The sequence below is a fragment of the Oculina patagonica genome, chromosome 3 (assembly GCF_052425735.1).
Source record: "Oculina patagonica isolate OP01 chromosome 3, crgOcupat, whole genome shotgun sequence".
NCBI lineage: Eukaryota > Metazoa > Cnidaria > Anthozoa > Scleractinia > Oculinidae > Oculina > Oculina patagonica.
Genome location: NC_135760.1, coordinates 4449102 through 4464192, shown reverse-complemented (window position 1 = coordinate 4464192; position 15091 = coordinate 4449102). Strand labels below are relative to the sequence as shown.

General features: G+C 39.3%; 1 protein-coding gene and 1 pseudogene across 1 annotated transcript; one reads left to right on the top strand and one right to left on the bottom strand.

Moving 5' to 3' along the window:
- The first annotated feature begins 1374 nt into the window (after nt 1-1374).
- Nucleotides 1375-4332, top strand: LOC144646267 (Y+L amino acid transporter 2 pseudogene; annotated as a pseudogene).
- Nucleotides 4333-7913: 3581 nt separating this feature from the next.
- Nucleotides 7914-13013, bottom strand: LOC144646266 (putative skeletal organic matrix protein 5). The gene is made up of 5 exons (XM_078505798.1): nt 11670-13013; nt 10386-10535; nt 9721-9775; nt 9095-9233; nt 7914-8578 (listed from the first exon to the last, which is right to left on the bottom strand). Exons 4-5 carry the CDS (start codon nt 9200-9202, stop codon nt 8060-8062), a joined length of 627 nt encoding a protein of 208 aa, XP_078361924.1. The 5' UTR covers nt 9203-9233; nt 9721-9775; nt 10386-10535; nt 11670-13013; the 3' UTR covers nt 7914-8059.
- Nucleotides 13014-15091: the final 2078 nt, after the last annotated feature.

Below are 15091 nucleotides of genomic sequence, written 5' to 3'. Positions count from 1 at the left end.
ATTCCGAACCCAAAGAGTCCCAGTGAATCGATATCAATATTATTGAGCAATCGGACTTTTAAACGAACACTTATTCGAAAATGGACGTTAAAAGAAAAGCTGCCTTACGGATAGCCTGCGAACGGAGAAAAATAGCTGGCTACCTTGCGGAGTGATGGCCTTGAAATTTATGGACACTACGAACTTAACCATTTTTTTATCTTTTTTTTTATTGCAACACAAAAGAAAACACTACTTACAAAACAAAAACATACGCTAGTTACAATACTACTTACTACTTACGCTGCTTCAGTTTCGGGAAGCTGAAACATGCAGCGTATATGGGTCGATTTCTTGTTGTTATCGTATCAAACGTAAAATATATCATGCACATCGCTGGCACAAAGAAACAGTAGCAGAAACAGAAATTGTTTGTTTAGAAAAAACTTACGAAGACTACAAGAATAAAAGTGATTGAAAACAATTAACGTCACAACCTGTTATTTCCTACTGTATTTTTGTCATTTTTCAAACCTAATCGAAACTTACTCAAATAATTTGTTTTACCAAATTTGACCGTCACGGGTTTTACCAACAGCCCTTTTCGGAACCTTTTCCCTATTGTTTAGTATTTCTTTTCCTTCTGCGCACCTACCATGCCTACATCAAAACAACAGAGAAAAGCATGTTTCTTATTGTTTTACGCCACAATTGATACCTCACCCATGTGAAAAATAAGCCGGCGCGCCCTCGGTGAATAAATCACATATGTCCTCGTTGCTTAAGCAATGTTGGATGATGTTGGACCAAGTTTGAAAATGGCCAAATTTTTCTCCGAACATCTCGAAACATTTTTGGATGTTGCATGATGTTGTACTCGTTTGGCCACGTTCATGCAACATTGTTGCGCTGGAACATGTGCACTAGTTTGGTTTGCGCCATCCAACATACCGCAACATATATATTGCAACAGGGTGGCCAAACGCTTGCAACATGTTGTGCACAACAATGTTGCGATATGTTGCGTGCGTTTGGCCAGCTGCTTCACAACATCTCACAACATGACCAACAATGTTGGGATGTGTTGCGTGCGTTTGGCCGGGCCTGTTACTTATTTTTTTCAAAGTTAAACAACACTTGATGAGGTCGTTGAGGTCGATCGCTTAATTTTGAGGGTCGCCACTTTCCGAGGGTCAACACTTTCGAGATAAATAACTGAAAACCGTTAAATGTTATTGCTAATTTTTTAGAGTTACTAGTTTCAAAACTTAACAGTATTGCACTTTGAGCTATATGACACGTCACACTGCTAAATAATACCCTACATTAGCATATTTTCGGTTAACGGCCAACCAGTTGTCTTGTTATGCAAATACCCAGAGTTGTCATAAAAAATTATAAGTTAACACGAACAAACAAAACTAAATGGGGATGATTACTCTTCGGTTCGCGTGACCATCGCTATACTGAAACGGAAAGGTGATCGGGGCCGTACTTGTAGGGTACATATGATTTGATGAACTCCAGCTCACGAAAACAGTTGCTTGTGTCAGTGGGAGATTATCATAACGAAATTATCAAAAGACTTCCTCGCTTGCTTTTCGTGTCAGCAATGTAAAAGTGTGTCAACTGGATCGCCAGATAAAGTGACGAATTTTTTGTACTTTCAGCGAGTCTTGAACTGGCTTGCTAAGATCGGGAACCAAGATATTTTCAAACAACGTTAGAAAAAGACCGGCAGAACCATTGACATGGAACCGTTAATAATGGCCGATGAAGAAAGCGCTTTAGTGAATAATGAAGGAGAGCATTTCATTAACGAAACTGAAGACCACGACGAAGAAATAGGTGATTGGAAAGACAACAACACGGAAGAGAGCCTGTTTATTGAGCGACGTGAAAATAATGAACTAGAAGGGACATCGATTAAACGTAGGATCGGCCTTATTCACGCAATTGCCATGGTCGTTGGAGGAATAATTGGATCAGGGATATTTATATCTCCACGTTATGTTCTCAGAAACGCCGGTTCCGTTGGAGAAACATTGCTGGTGTGGACGTTTGGCGGGGTGTTGAGTCTTCTAGGAGCACTATGTTACTGCGAACTGGGAACATTCATTGAAAAATCCGGCGGAGATTACATTTATTTGAAAATCGCTTACGGTCGCTTTGTTGGGTTTTTGTACAGTTGGGTGAATGTGTGGTTTATAGATCCAGGCTCTCACGCCATTCTCAGCCTTACTTTCGCGGTCTATGCCACAGAACCTTTCTTTCCCAGTAGAGGGACTGATGACGCTTCAGATTGTCATCCGCCGTTTGGATTGGTCAAGCTTCTAGCGGCTTGTGCGATTTGTATCTTAAGTGCTGTGAACTGCATAAGCATTCGGTTAGCTGCCCGAGCGCAGGTCGTGTTCACCTTCTGTAAGCTTATTGCAATTGCTAGTATTGTTATTATAGCTGTGATACGTTTGCTATCCGGCAATACCTTGCAGTTTGATCAGCATGCCTTTGAAGGCAGTGCCACTAGACCGGGTGATATAGGACATGCGTTCTACAGTGCAATGTGGGCATACGGTGGATGGAATGGCCTGAATTCCATGACAGAAGAACTTATAAACCCGAAAAAGAATTTCCCAAGAACTTTAATGATATCCATTCCTTTGGTCACGACATGTTACATTTTAATCAACCTGGCGTACTTCACCGTATTAAGTAAAGAACAAGTGCTCGCTTCCGATGCCGTCGCCTTGACTTTTGCTTCTCACCTAAGCCCTATTTTCGGAATGGCTATGCCTTTGATTGTATCTTTGTCATGTTTTGGCTCACTTAACATGGGGATCTTTAGCAGCGCAAGGATAATTTTCTCAATCGCCAGAGAGAAACAGCTTCCTTCTTCGTTAGCCATGGTGCACAGAGAAACCCAAGCCCCAATTCCTGCCATACTCCTGCGGGCGTCGCTTTCTCTTTTGATGCTTATACCTACAAACATTGAGAATCTACTGAACTGGCTGCTTTTCGTCGAATGGTTTATATTCGCATCAGTCTTCATGGGTATAATTTGGTTACGATGGAAAAAGCGTAGCACCCCAAGATCCTTTAAGGTCAATATTATTGTTCCTATTTTCATGGCAGGAGTTTCGCTATACTTTACAGCCACGCCCTTTCTTTCTAATCCGATTGAGTCCGTTTTCGGTCTAACAGTTATTGTCGCAGGGATTCCAGCGTATTATGTTTTCATAAAAAAGGACTGGACATCTAAATCAGAGCGTTTCAGCAGAATTTCCTCTAAAATGTCCTATTATGTTCAAGTTATTTTTAATGTTGTTCATGTTAAGTCTTAGTTATGAATGAAATTAAGCGTTTTTACTTTTTCCAACGCAATATGATTGTAAACTGGGGAGCAAAAATGTATTGCTATTTTCGAGGTTAACTAGTTTCAAAACTTTACAGTATTGCACTTTGAGCTATATGACACGTCACACTGCTAAATAATAGCCCTATATTAGCATATTTTCGATTAACGGCCAACCAGTTGTCTCGTTATGCAAATTACCCAGAGTTGTAATAAAAAAATTATAAGTTACCACGAAAAACAAAACCAAATGGGGATGATTTCTCTTCGGTTCGCGTGACCATCGCTATAAACGCATTAAGGTGATCGGGCCGGACAAGGTTTGTAGGGTACATATGAACTGATGAACTCTAGCTGACGAATACAGTTGTTTGTGTCAGTGGGAGATTATCATAACGACATTATCAAAATACTTTTTTAAGATCCTTCAAGGTCAATATTATTGTTCCTATTTTCATGGCAGGAGTTTCGCTATACTTCACAGCCACGCCCTTTCTCTCTAATCCGGTTGAGTCCGTTTTCGGTCTAACAGTTATTGTCGCAGGGATTCCAGCGTATTATGTTTTCATTAAAAAGGACTGGACATCTAAATCAGAGCGCTTTAACAGATTTTCCTCTAAAATGTCTTATTATATTCAAGTTATTTTTAATGTTGTTCACGTTAAGTCTTAGTAATATGGGTGAAATTAAGTTTTACTAATTTCGACGCAACATATTTGTAACCTGGGAGCAATAATGTAATCGTAATCCAAAGAAACTGGAAATAAGACTGTTTGTTGAAACTATGTGGTTGAATAACGTACGTTTTAATTTTATTATATGCAGATAAATTAGTAATAATTAAAATGATTTTCACTCAAGGTCGCGTATTATGTGCAGCCCGTGTTCGTCCGTCTTTTTACGCCTCGAAAATAGGGCAATCTTTGCTGACGACATTGCGTAGAGAAGGCATCATGCTATATACAAAATGACTCCAGATACCGTAAAATTCCGGTTATAAGCCCCCCCCCCGCTTAGAAGCCCCCACCCCCGGCCGTTATAGGCCCATCAACCTGGAAACAAAAAAATACATCCGATTATAAGCCCCTCCGGATATAAGCCCCCCTCTGCTGGATGACAGTACTAAACAGGGCTAAATGTTGTGTTAGTATGTGTTTTTAACTTAAAAACTTTTTTGATCAACACTCCCGTAGATCGTTTCGAAACGTTTTTTTATTCCCTTATAAGCCCTCCCGGATATAAGCCCCTCCGCTTACAAACCCACCCAAAACCCCTTATGAACTTGTATAAGCCCAGGGCTTATAACCGGAATTTGACGGTATTGGAGTATGGTCGATTTGCCATAGCTGGGATAAGGTATTCAAGAAATGGCCAGACAGTGTAGACTGGCTTTCATTTAAACATGGCTAGAGTTTAGTTCGAGTATATCGTAAATACATCAACAGACGAAATGAATAACACTACCCTGGCCAAGATTTGCTATCACGCGCGTTAACAAAGTTAGTTAGTCGCATTGTACTTGTACCGTTGAAGTTGGGTTCAATTCATGTTAAAATGACTGTCACTGGGTAAATAGACTTCTTAAAATTCCTCAAGATCGTTGAATGGTGATGAAGTATTTTTATTGACAACTGTGCTTCTTATAAACCACAAGCAAACCACCCTAAGTGTTCGTAGGTTATAACAATTGTTGACATAAGACGATCAAAAGAAATATATCAAAATATATGAGGCTTATGGATAAAGCTATAAAAATTACATATCTAAACGTAACGTATCTATGTGTGAATATCTCAATAAAGTAAAATGAAATGTTAATTGATTCATATGTGGTGTTTTTTGGCCTTCCTGGACCGTTTGAAGCATCGTATTGTAAAAACGACCTTATAAATGACTAATTTGTCCATTTAGACAAGCTCGATCTCAAATATAAATGTTGTGTGAATGTAAAGCGACAGTGACTGACAACATAAGTTTTAATGATATTTGCTGTTCACATTTGTGCCTGTGTGTGAAATATTTATTACATTTGTGACCAAACCTTATTACACTTGTGACTTTATTACATTTGTGACTTTATTACATTTGTGACCAGTTAATACACTTGTGCCTTCAACATGAGTTCATTTAAGAAGCCAGGAGATGCAGGACTGAAAGATTTTGTTTCAGTCGATCTCGCTGAGAATCGTTAATACCCTTGGCACGAAACAGCCTTTGAAAAACTTAGTATCGATGTTAAATAAAGACTAGGACATCACATCATACCAATTTTTTTTTAATAAAACAAGATCGTGTGCTTGCAAATTATTTGCCTCTTTGACTAGTGGATCTGGATTTTTTTTTTACATTTGCGGCAAAATATGGGAGCTCAACTGAATTAAGGAAAGAGTCCCACTAATTTTTGGAGGGGGAGGTCTAATTTAAAATAAAAACTTGCATAGGATGAAGTATTTTTGTAAAATATTTCATTTTTCGGATTAATGAACTCTGCTGCATGGTCACGTGACTTGTTGATATATATTTCAATCCAAATTTACGAGAACTTGCAGATATAAATGTTTGACTAATTTTGTTTTTTACGAATGGCTGTAACCACAAAGTTTAGTGATCTTAACGGGGATTTACAAATTTATTTCTTTTGTCTTAATTACAACGTCTTTCCTTTGGAGAGGGACTGGGACTAGGTAAAATAGGAAATAACGAAGAAACATTAAACGTTTTTCAGAATCCCCGTTTAGAACGACGTATGGCAAGGTGAAGTAAAGGTTTTGAGAGAAAAACCGATAGATTTCTAGTACGTTTACATCTTTTAACTTAACTGGTCACAATACTTACATTTTAGGGCGTGGTCAGTCACGTGACCACTTAAAACTGAGCCAATCATCAGAAAGTTTGATTTCCCATCTAAACACGCTATTAGAAGCCAAGTTTTTGAGAAAAAGACCGCATATAGTAGAAATGACCAAAACATCACATAAATACTTGAGTCATTCCTTAATTATGGCTTTCCACAAGTTGCTCGGCAACTTTTTGGCAACTTTTCATGTTTCGAGCAACTTTTTTCCCTTCGAGCAACTTTTTTCCTCTCGAGCAACTTGTTGCATTTTGAGCAATTTCCAGACCGAAGATCTCCGAAGATTATCCGAGTGTTGTTCAAAGGCCATACGAACGTTTCCGAATATTTACAAAGTTTGACGAAGATTTTCGAGAAACGTCTGAAGACGTTTGAACTTTCGGCTCATTCTGCATAAAATCATTACAAAAACTCCTCGGCAAATATGACGTCATCATTTTACAAATTTCCCCTTGATATGTTATTTAGATACTTCTTTTGCTGTAAAATTGCATAAAACTGCTTAGAAATCTTTTTTTTTGTTTAGAAATCTAACCCTCAAAGGGAAATTAGCATATATTTAAAGAAATTATCTTGATTAGAAGCAGCGTTTTGGATTTTTTGGAGCAACTTTCGAGCAACTTTATTATCAGAAGCAACTTTTTTTGATTTTTGGAGCAACTTTTGAGCAACTTTTTGAGAAATTACGGGCAACTTTTTGGGAAATCTCGAGAAACTTGTGGAAAGCCCTATCCTTAATTCATGCGAGGAGGGTCGGGCGATGGGAAACGAAACATTTTATTGGGATGGCCTTACTTTAATAAAATTGTTTTAGGGTCAGTAGTATTTTCAAGAAATAAAAGACGACCTTTAAGAAAATTTACAGTCAAAACACCTCAAGCGTTCCTGTCAAGGGTGGATTAATGATTTCATTATTGCAAATTTGATTTCATTCTTTGCTTCAATATTCCATTTTTTAATTTAATATTTCAATGTTCAAACGCCGACTCAATTTAAAACTCGAATGTTGATTGGATTGTTGTACTGTCTACAATCCTCTGCCACCACTCTCAGAAAAAAATAAATGGACACTGATAGTCAGCTCGGCAGGCGTCGTTGACTTATAGTCACTCGAACTTTTCATACAGTTTCGCTTGATCCCTACCAACTACGCATGCTTACTAGATGTACACTGAGGCTGCCAACTTTTCAAAACAAAGGAACTTCAACCGACTAAAGGAACGTGTTTCCAAAAAGGCAACACGAGAATAAGCGGCGACAAAGAGAAGCGTCATATCAATTTCATTGGTGAACAATATTAATACTTCAGTAGTGCCTTTAAAATTATCGAAATGTGGTGCTTGTTTAAACAAAAGACCGAAAATTTAATTTCTATGCTTTATCGGTTTCATCGCCACTTACTTTTAAGTTACACTGGCTGCCAATTATATACAGAATTGAGTTCAAAATATTTTTTATTAGTTTTTGGATTCTTTCAGTTTTGAGACTGGGACAAAATTAACCATTATCAGTGGGTGGATCTAGGGGGAGGAGCCCGGGGGGTCCGGGTCCCCATGTAATTTTTAGGGCAAACTGAGGTCCGAATGGCTGGGAAAAATTATTTTCTAGGGTTCCCCCCTTATTTCAGTGTCTGGATGATCGCTATCCCCCCCTGCATTTTAATCAATGGCCTCGATTTGACTTTTTGGTGGCGTGGCAGTGAAAACCAGCAATACCAAAACACGAAAATTGCTTCCCAAACCTTTATTATTAATCACAAATTCAAGGTATCGGTGTTACCAATACAGAAATTATAAGCACTATGCCTGCTTGTACTAAATAAAGTTATTTTAAAGTTCTAATTTCCCTTTGGCTCCGTGCAGTATAGCTGCTAATCACTGGACCAATATGTACCCCATGGCTTTGATGTGTTTGTCTCCATTATCCGGACTAAAGGCAGCCTCGTTGCCACACGTGTTTGTGTCGTCATGCGACCCTCCGGTCCCAAACCCGATCCTGGAGTCGCAGCTATTGCAGTCATTTTCATTATTGCCAATTATGCCAATTCTTGCTTTAGCGCACTGTTTACACCCACCGATAGAATTGAACCCTTCTTGGTTGCAGTTGGTTTGCAGCGAAGCCTCTGCGCCAATCAGAGTCTTCCATTTGTCTCGACCCAGGAACGTATCGCGATGCTCTCCGTCAGCAATCAGCGAGTACAGGGAGTTCGCGCTCTCTTCGAAAACGATAAAATTCCTTTGTCCGTTGATCTCCATACCAAGGCAGATCTTGGTGAAGGGCGTGTTCCAGTACGTCGGTACCTTGACTTCATTTGTGTCGAGTGCTGCTGCCCCTACTGGGAGTCCGTAGTCATTTTTGTCACTCCAGTAGGACGAATCGTAGTGAAACGTGTTCTGCATAAAAGAGAAACAACAAGAAATTAACCAGACTGAAAAGGATATGTTGCATGGATTTTTGCCAAGATACCTGATTTTCCTTATTTGTTTACATCTTTTGCCCACCGGCCTTTCACTCACGCGGTGTTCTTTTGAACATGGCGCAAACCCTCACCATTGTCAATTAAGAAAATGTTCACGCTTTGATGTCGTGGCAGCCTCGCTCCTGATCTCTCCCCAGTTTTCCCCTCTCACACCAAATCCAACATGGATTTCCTCTCCCTAGGCACCTTCGCGGCTTCGCAGCTTTCTCGCCGCTCGCGTTAACCCCAACAAAACCGCCAGATACGCAGGCTAGCCCTGGCCAGTATAGATTCCATCTTTAGAAACTACTAATCTTGTTCTCCCTTCCCGTAGTTCATTAAGGAGAAGCCAAAAAAGAAACAAACATTTAGAGAAACAACATAACCACGTGAAAACTGGGGAGGAGGCGAGGGAAAAGAGAGACTGTTCGCAGTCTATTTTGCATGGTACCTTGGAGCCGTCTATTTTCATCACCAGTGTCCATCCTCCACCGCCGCATTCACCAAGGCCGGCGTCACTCATGTGACAGTAAACAGATATTTTTCCAACATCCTGCATCGTCAAATCGTAAGGTTGGTCTTCTTGTGCCCTGAAATATCGTAAGTAACCGATTTGACTTAGTCGCTAGGAATTCTCTCTTTCTTGTTTTATGACCATTTTCGGTGAGGTCACTGCTCACGAAAGAGTCCAGACTCCTCTCAGTTCCCTGAGCCGTGAACGCCTAGGAACTAGGTTGGAGGTGAGACGGGTGATTGTGAGACCCAAGTAGGATTGAAAACGACAGTTGAAAAAAACTGAACGCAAAAACAATGTGTGCATGCGAAGAAAACAGTGAAAAGGAATTTTTCATTTCAAATAAAAGAAGCAACCAGCTGAGTAAGGTCAGGATATTTAACAACATCCTAAGATCCCATCCGAGTCTAAATTTTGGTAAAAACCCTCCTTTTAGGAGGAGGGGAGAGGGTGGAGGCGGGGAAGAGATTAGATCAACGCCCTTCTTCTGTAAGGCAATAGAGCCATTTTGAACTGAAAAACGGGAAGTTGGCTTAAAAGAAGTACCAGTCATCAATACTTACTTGGACTTGTCATAAATCTCTTTGCACGTAGCTGCTGGTTCTGGTGAACCGGAACCTATTAAAACAGAAAAACAAAACGTAAGTTTGCTAATCTCCGTTAAATTACTTGTGATTAATTATGATTTTGGGGAAGTGACGAGAAATCGGGATTCTACTTACTGTGAATAAGAAGAGGCTCAAAGAAGTAAGTGAGTCGGCTTTGTGTCACATAACACAAGATTAAAAACCATTTATTAATGCTCTCCCGCTTTTAAATTTTGGTTAAAAGCATTTCGGATTTCTTTTGCGTTTCTCTACAGTTTCAAGTCAAAACCACAGGGTTTTGTTTGGTTTTGTGTTGATATAAGTCCAGTTTATATGCAATGCAATAGAATGATCTTAAATTGCACCGTGGTGTACCCTCTTTAAATCAAGAAACAAAAAGACGCGAACAAACTGTATTATAAAAATTTGTCTGCATTTTTTTTTCGGAATTTGCATTCATATCATAGCTTATATTATTAAGTGGGTGAAAGAAACACCGCCTTTCTTTAATGAGACGAAAACAGTCGTAAAGACGTTTTATAAAGCTGCAAAAACGCACATACATTTCCATTGCTTTTCTATGCTCAAATTGACGTTTTCACACTTCATCTAACTTTGAAGAACAGAAGGCGTAAGCTTACCTGACGAAGAAGCACTTCCACTAGTCCCTCCACTCGCCAACAGCTTGTCTAACGTGGCATTTATCTGGTCTAACTTCGCATCTATCTGCTGGAGTCCCGCTAACTTCCGTATTTATCTTTTGGAGTTCTTTACAAGCACGGCATCTCTTACTTTCCACGACAACATGGAATATGCAAGTAAAATTAAGCAAGAGAATAACTATTTTCGTGGACAGATTCATCCTCCAATTCTTTGAAAAGAAAAAATCACGAGATATAAACTGAGCTTCGGCGACGTGTTCTCCTAGTGTGCCCAGCATAACCAACCTGGTCTTTTGTGGGCATTTTTCCGCTCGCAAAATCAACATGTGAGAATGAGTGACATGTCTGACATATGGTTCCTAGGAGAACTTCAACTAACTGAGAGAATTTCTGCCTTGTCAATCGATCAGGGAAACAAATTCGAACCCTAAACCTACCCCAAATCTCTAACCACAACCCTAAAACTTAACCCTAACCCTAAAGTAACCTTATCCTAACCCTAATTCAAGACCTAACCTAACCCTAAACCAAAATCCACGTCGGAGAAAATAGTGACAGTTGGTACCTAGGAGAAATTTCAGCTAATGTGGAGAATTTCTGCCTTGTCGATCAGGTAAAGAAATTTCAAAGATCCATCGAGGAATTTAGAGAGTATTTCTGATCATGATTCATTCTATATTTCAACGCATTTAATGCTTTCCCACGTCCAAACTTGAGTTGATATGCCTTTTTTGCGTAAGAGAGCAGGTTCACTTACCAAATCTGGTCTTTAGGCGTTGGCAGGGAATCTAACAAATGATCTGAAATCTGCTCTCTTACACAGGGAAAACATACTTTTCACCCTTAATTGTAGCCTTGGTTTCTAGAAAAATAAAGTAGTAAGCATTTTGTCAAGGCATATTCCCAGTTTTGTGCCGCCGGGTCATTTCAGAGTCATCCAATGAAATGAAAAAGATTCTTCTCTCATTTCGTAGTCATTTGCATTCATTGCCTTTTTGAATTATAACAAACACAACAACAACCATTTTATTTTGCCAAATTAAATAGAAGATAAATTACAGCATAATATAAATTAACTAGAATAGACAAAAAAGCTACTCAGAATAGAAATAAACTGAACGAGCTGAGTAGTTAAAAAATTTTTAATTGCTTTGACAAGGTTGTACATAAAAGAAGACAAAAGTAAAATTAGACAACTACTAAGTAATTAAGTACCATGCAGAAAAGAAAAAAATATAAAATGAGGGCAGGGGAATTATGTACCATGAATGCGGTATACTTTCACATCTTTATTCCCACGCCACAATTTCTGGCCCCGGAGTAACTGGTGATAATATGCAGAATTAGTTGAGAAAAAATGGTATATACTGGCTGTAAACTTAGAGTAAAACTCAACAAAAATCTCAACCCAGATAGACAAAAGAATTCCTTTAATAACAATCTTCCACGCGCACCCCCACGCACATCGTCCCTCATTTTTCACAGTTGACGCACCAACTGAAGGGTAACGTGCTCTCTTACGCAGAAAAGGCATATCCCAACCGGTTATTATCGCATTGGTTTCTTGTCAAAACATGTCTTAACCCTTAGTATGCTAAGTCCGGATTATTCCGGGATTTGGAGAAAGGGCCATTCAACCACTTATGACGTCACCAATTTACACGTCAGCAGATCTTTGTGATGTGCAACTTATACAGTTTGGATAGATCTTTCCACAGGAGTGTCCATCTTGAACATTGACTGCATTCCGACAGAGCTAATCGAAAGAAAGGTGATCAGTTTTTGGTGTAAAATTTGTGTAAAACAGGCCAATATACCCGTACTTGATCATGGCTTCCATTGATTAAGATCAAAACTTCCCAGGCCAGTAGAAGGCGTGCACAGAGTAAAAGATAGAGAGAATAAGAAAGCAGAGAAAAACGAAAAGGAAAGGAGCAAGGAAAAAATCGGAACGGTTCAGCAAAAAAAAAAAAAAAAAAAAAAAAAAAACTGCTCATGCGCCAAAGTAAAATGTTGTACATTTTTACATGGAAATTTCATCAAAAACTTAATGTAGTGTCAAAAAGTGCATTTCTAGCAAAGTTTAGAGAAATTTAGGACCGTAGAGCCAGAAAAATCGATTAATGGTAAAAAAACCGCGTTTTTTGGACTAATTTCAGGGTTAAGAGCAAAGATCCACTGAGACCGAGCCAAAACAAAAATAAGTGGCACAAAAATTCAAAATCAGAATTCTAGATATGCCGCCCACAGAAAGCCTATGGTAGGCCTAGAAACGTGGTGGGATTTTTTTCTTCAAATATTTCTTCGACCGCTCAAAAACTTACAAAACCGTTATGAACCCCAGTGTCATCTAAAACACACAAAATAAACATGACTCATACCGTGTCGTAAACTTCGCGCTGGCTCATTCGCATTAAATGAAACCCCGTTTTTGAGCCTAGAAATGTACTATTGAAGTGTTTATAAGTCATTTGAGTCCAATCTTACCTCTCTAAGTTAATTTTGAAGGTCACGGCGAGCCGCTGAAAATCACTAAAATTCGGTTGCTCGAAATTCTTAATTTGGCGCTCTTTTTCGAGAGAGAATTTCTCTACCCGGTAAAACTCTAAATTACTTGAATTTGAGATATTTTGAAAGGGGAAATGTCGTTCTAAAACCTAGTGTAAAAATTTATTTCGGGCTCTCTATACGCGCTGAGTGCGAACGCTCTCAAAATACTTATAATTTCAAAATTAACTGTCACTAAAACGTAAACAATACCCACATTCTTCCGACCAGACAGTCCAAAACGTCTTCTTCTGAGTCTTTCCTCCGTTTTCTACTGGTATTTAGATGTAATCTACAGCAGAAGTTCCCTGTTAAGATCATCTTGAACGCTATATCTGCCAGATATCGAGTGTAAATCGAATTTCGAATCATATCGCCATCTTTGATTAGTCTTCAAGGCATTCAAGCGTGCCGTCGAATCGACAATTTCAGTACATCTCCGTATTGACATTCAACATTCGACCACTCTCAGGTCTGTCAGTGATATTCCCATCTGTTGTTAAACAGCCGTCGATTAAATATACCCTTCTTGTATCAACCCTTTGATTTCTCGACCGAAATGCCGGTCCGTTCAATTCTCCATGGTCGGAAACAAACGAGCCAAAATGTTGTTCTCCGATGACATGTTGACTACCATATTTGAAAACTTGCGTGTCACGCAATCGCTTCCGTACTAGTCACTCGGTAGGTTTTTGTTCACGATTTCCATAAATGAAAAAAAAAAACCTCGATAATTTGAAAGATCAGGACGTCTAAATTAATTTTACTGTGTTTAAGGGGAAGTGGATGGAAAGGTTCGAAGTGAATGAATTTTTCAAGTTCTCAAATAACCCAAATAACCCAACCGAGCTGTTGAAAAAAGAACAATCATGATCCTTGTCGGAAACAAAAATGTGAGAACTTGAAAAATTCCGGCGGACTATTTCAAGTTGAAATTATTTTCGACCCTTTCCATCTACTTCAACAAGTAGGGGGATTATAGCCCTGGGGGGGGGGGGAGGGGGGTACCAAAAATGTTTTTTTACGGGGAGGCTTCGCCCCGAGTTCTTACCCCTTACCCTTTTATATACCATTTTGACATAAATTGTACCCCTTTCGTATACCTTTTACTGAAAAAAGGTACCCCTTTCATATACCTGAAAGACATCGTATAGACTTAGAACATGACGTTTCTTGTCATTTTTATTTAGCGTTTATTAATTGAAATTATACAGCCATAAATTACATCTGTTCGAAAAATGTTAATTAAAGACCCTTTGAAAAAACCTAAACGATTGATTTCCATACCCTTTCGTATACCTAAACTTGTGAAATCCCTACCCTTTTATATACCTGTAGCCTGAAAAAGGTACCCCTTTCGGGCAGGGCCTCCCCGTATAGGCCATGCACGGTTTCGACGAAAAACAATCAAAATACTTCCCTTTTAACTCTGTGCCAGAATGAATTCACGCAAAAATCGTTTAAGTCTCAAAGGAGACTTACGATCGTAAACTTATTTCAAGGCTACAGCGCTTAGCCTGCGAATACAGCCGCTTCGCATCCTAATCGCTCTCGTGATTACGGACTACTCGTTTTGCACGTAGCAGCGGGAGCGATGAGAGGCGGCTGTTTTTCTAGGCTATACAGCGCTTGGTTTATTTACTATCCGTAGAACCGTCTACAGCAGTTGTTTTACAATATGCAAACAACCAAATTAATGGCAAATCATTTCTGAGCGGCAACGTCTTGTCCAAAATAACATTTTTATCGCAAGTGCTGAACCCACACCATCACCCCTTCCCCCTCTCCGCTACACCTCACCGAGGGCACTCCACCCAAGGTCCAGATCCTTACTATCCTTGCTCAGGCTCTTTTATATACCCTTTTGAAGACAAAAGAAAACTTCCTTTTCGCTACCTGACGAAGTAAAAACGTGCATAAACCTTCAAAAAATCGAGGCTGTTGACCCTTTTACATAGCTTCAGAAGGGACAGGCATAGCTTGCGTTGCAGACTAACTAATTAAACCCTGGTATACCAGGGTTTAGTTAGCCTGCAACACAGGCTAGGACAGGCATCTCTACCCTTTATATTTTTAATTTCGACAGGGGTCTATTCGGCTTCAAATAAAACTGAAACAATTTAGAATATTTAGATAGA

What these genes read in the sequence shown, in the direction of transcription:
- LOC144646266 (XM_078505798.1), bottom strand. Translation starts at nt 9,202, where the DNA reads ATGCAGGATGTTGGAAAAATATCTGTTTACTGTCACATGAGTGACGCC. An exon ending in TGAAAATAGACGGCTCCAAG is followed by an intron (nt 8,579 to 9,094) that starts GTACCATGCAAA and finishes TCTTTTATGCAG; the next exon opens with AACACGTTTCACTACGATTC.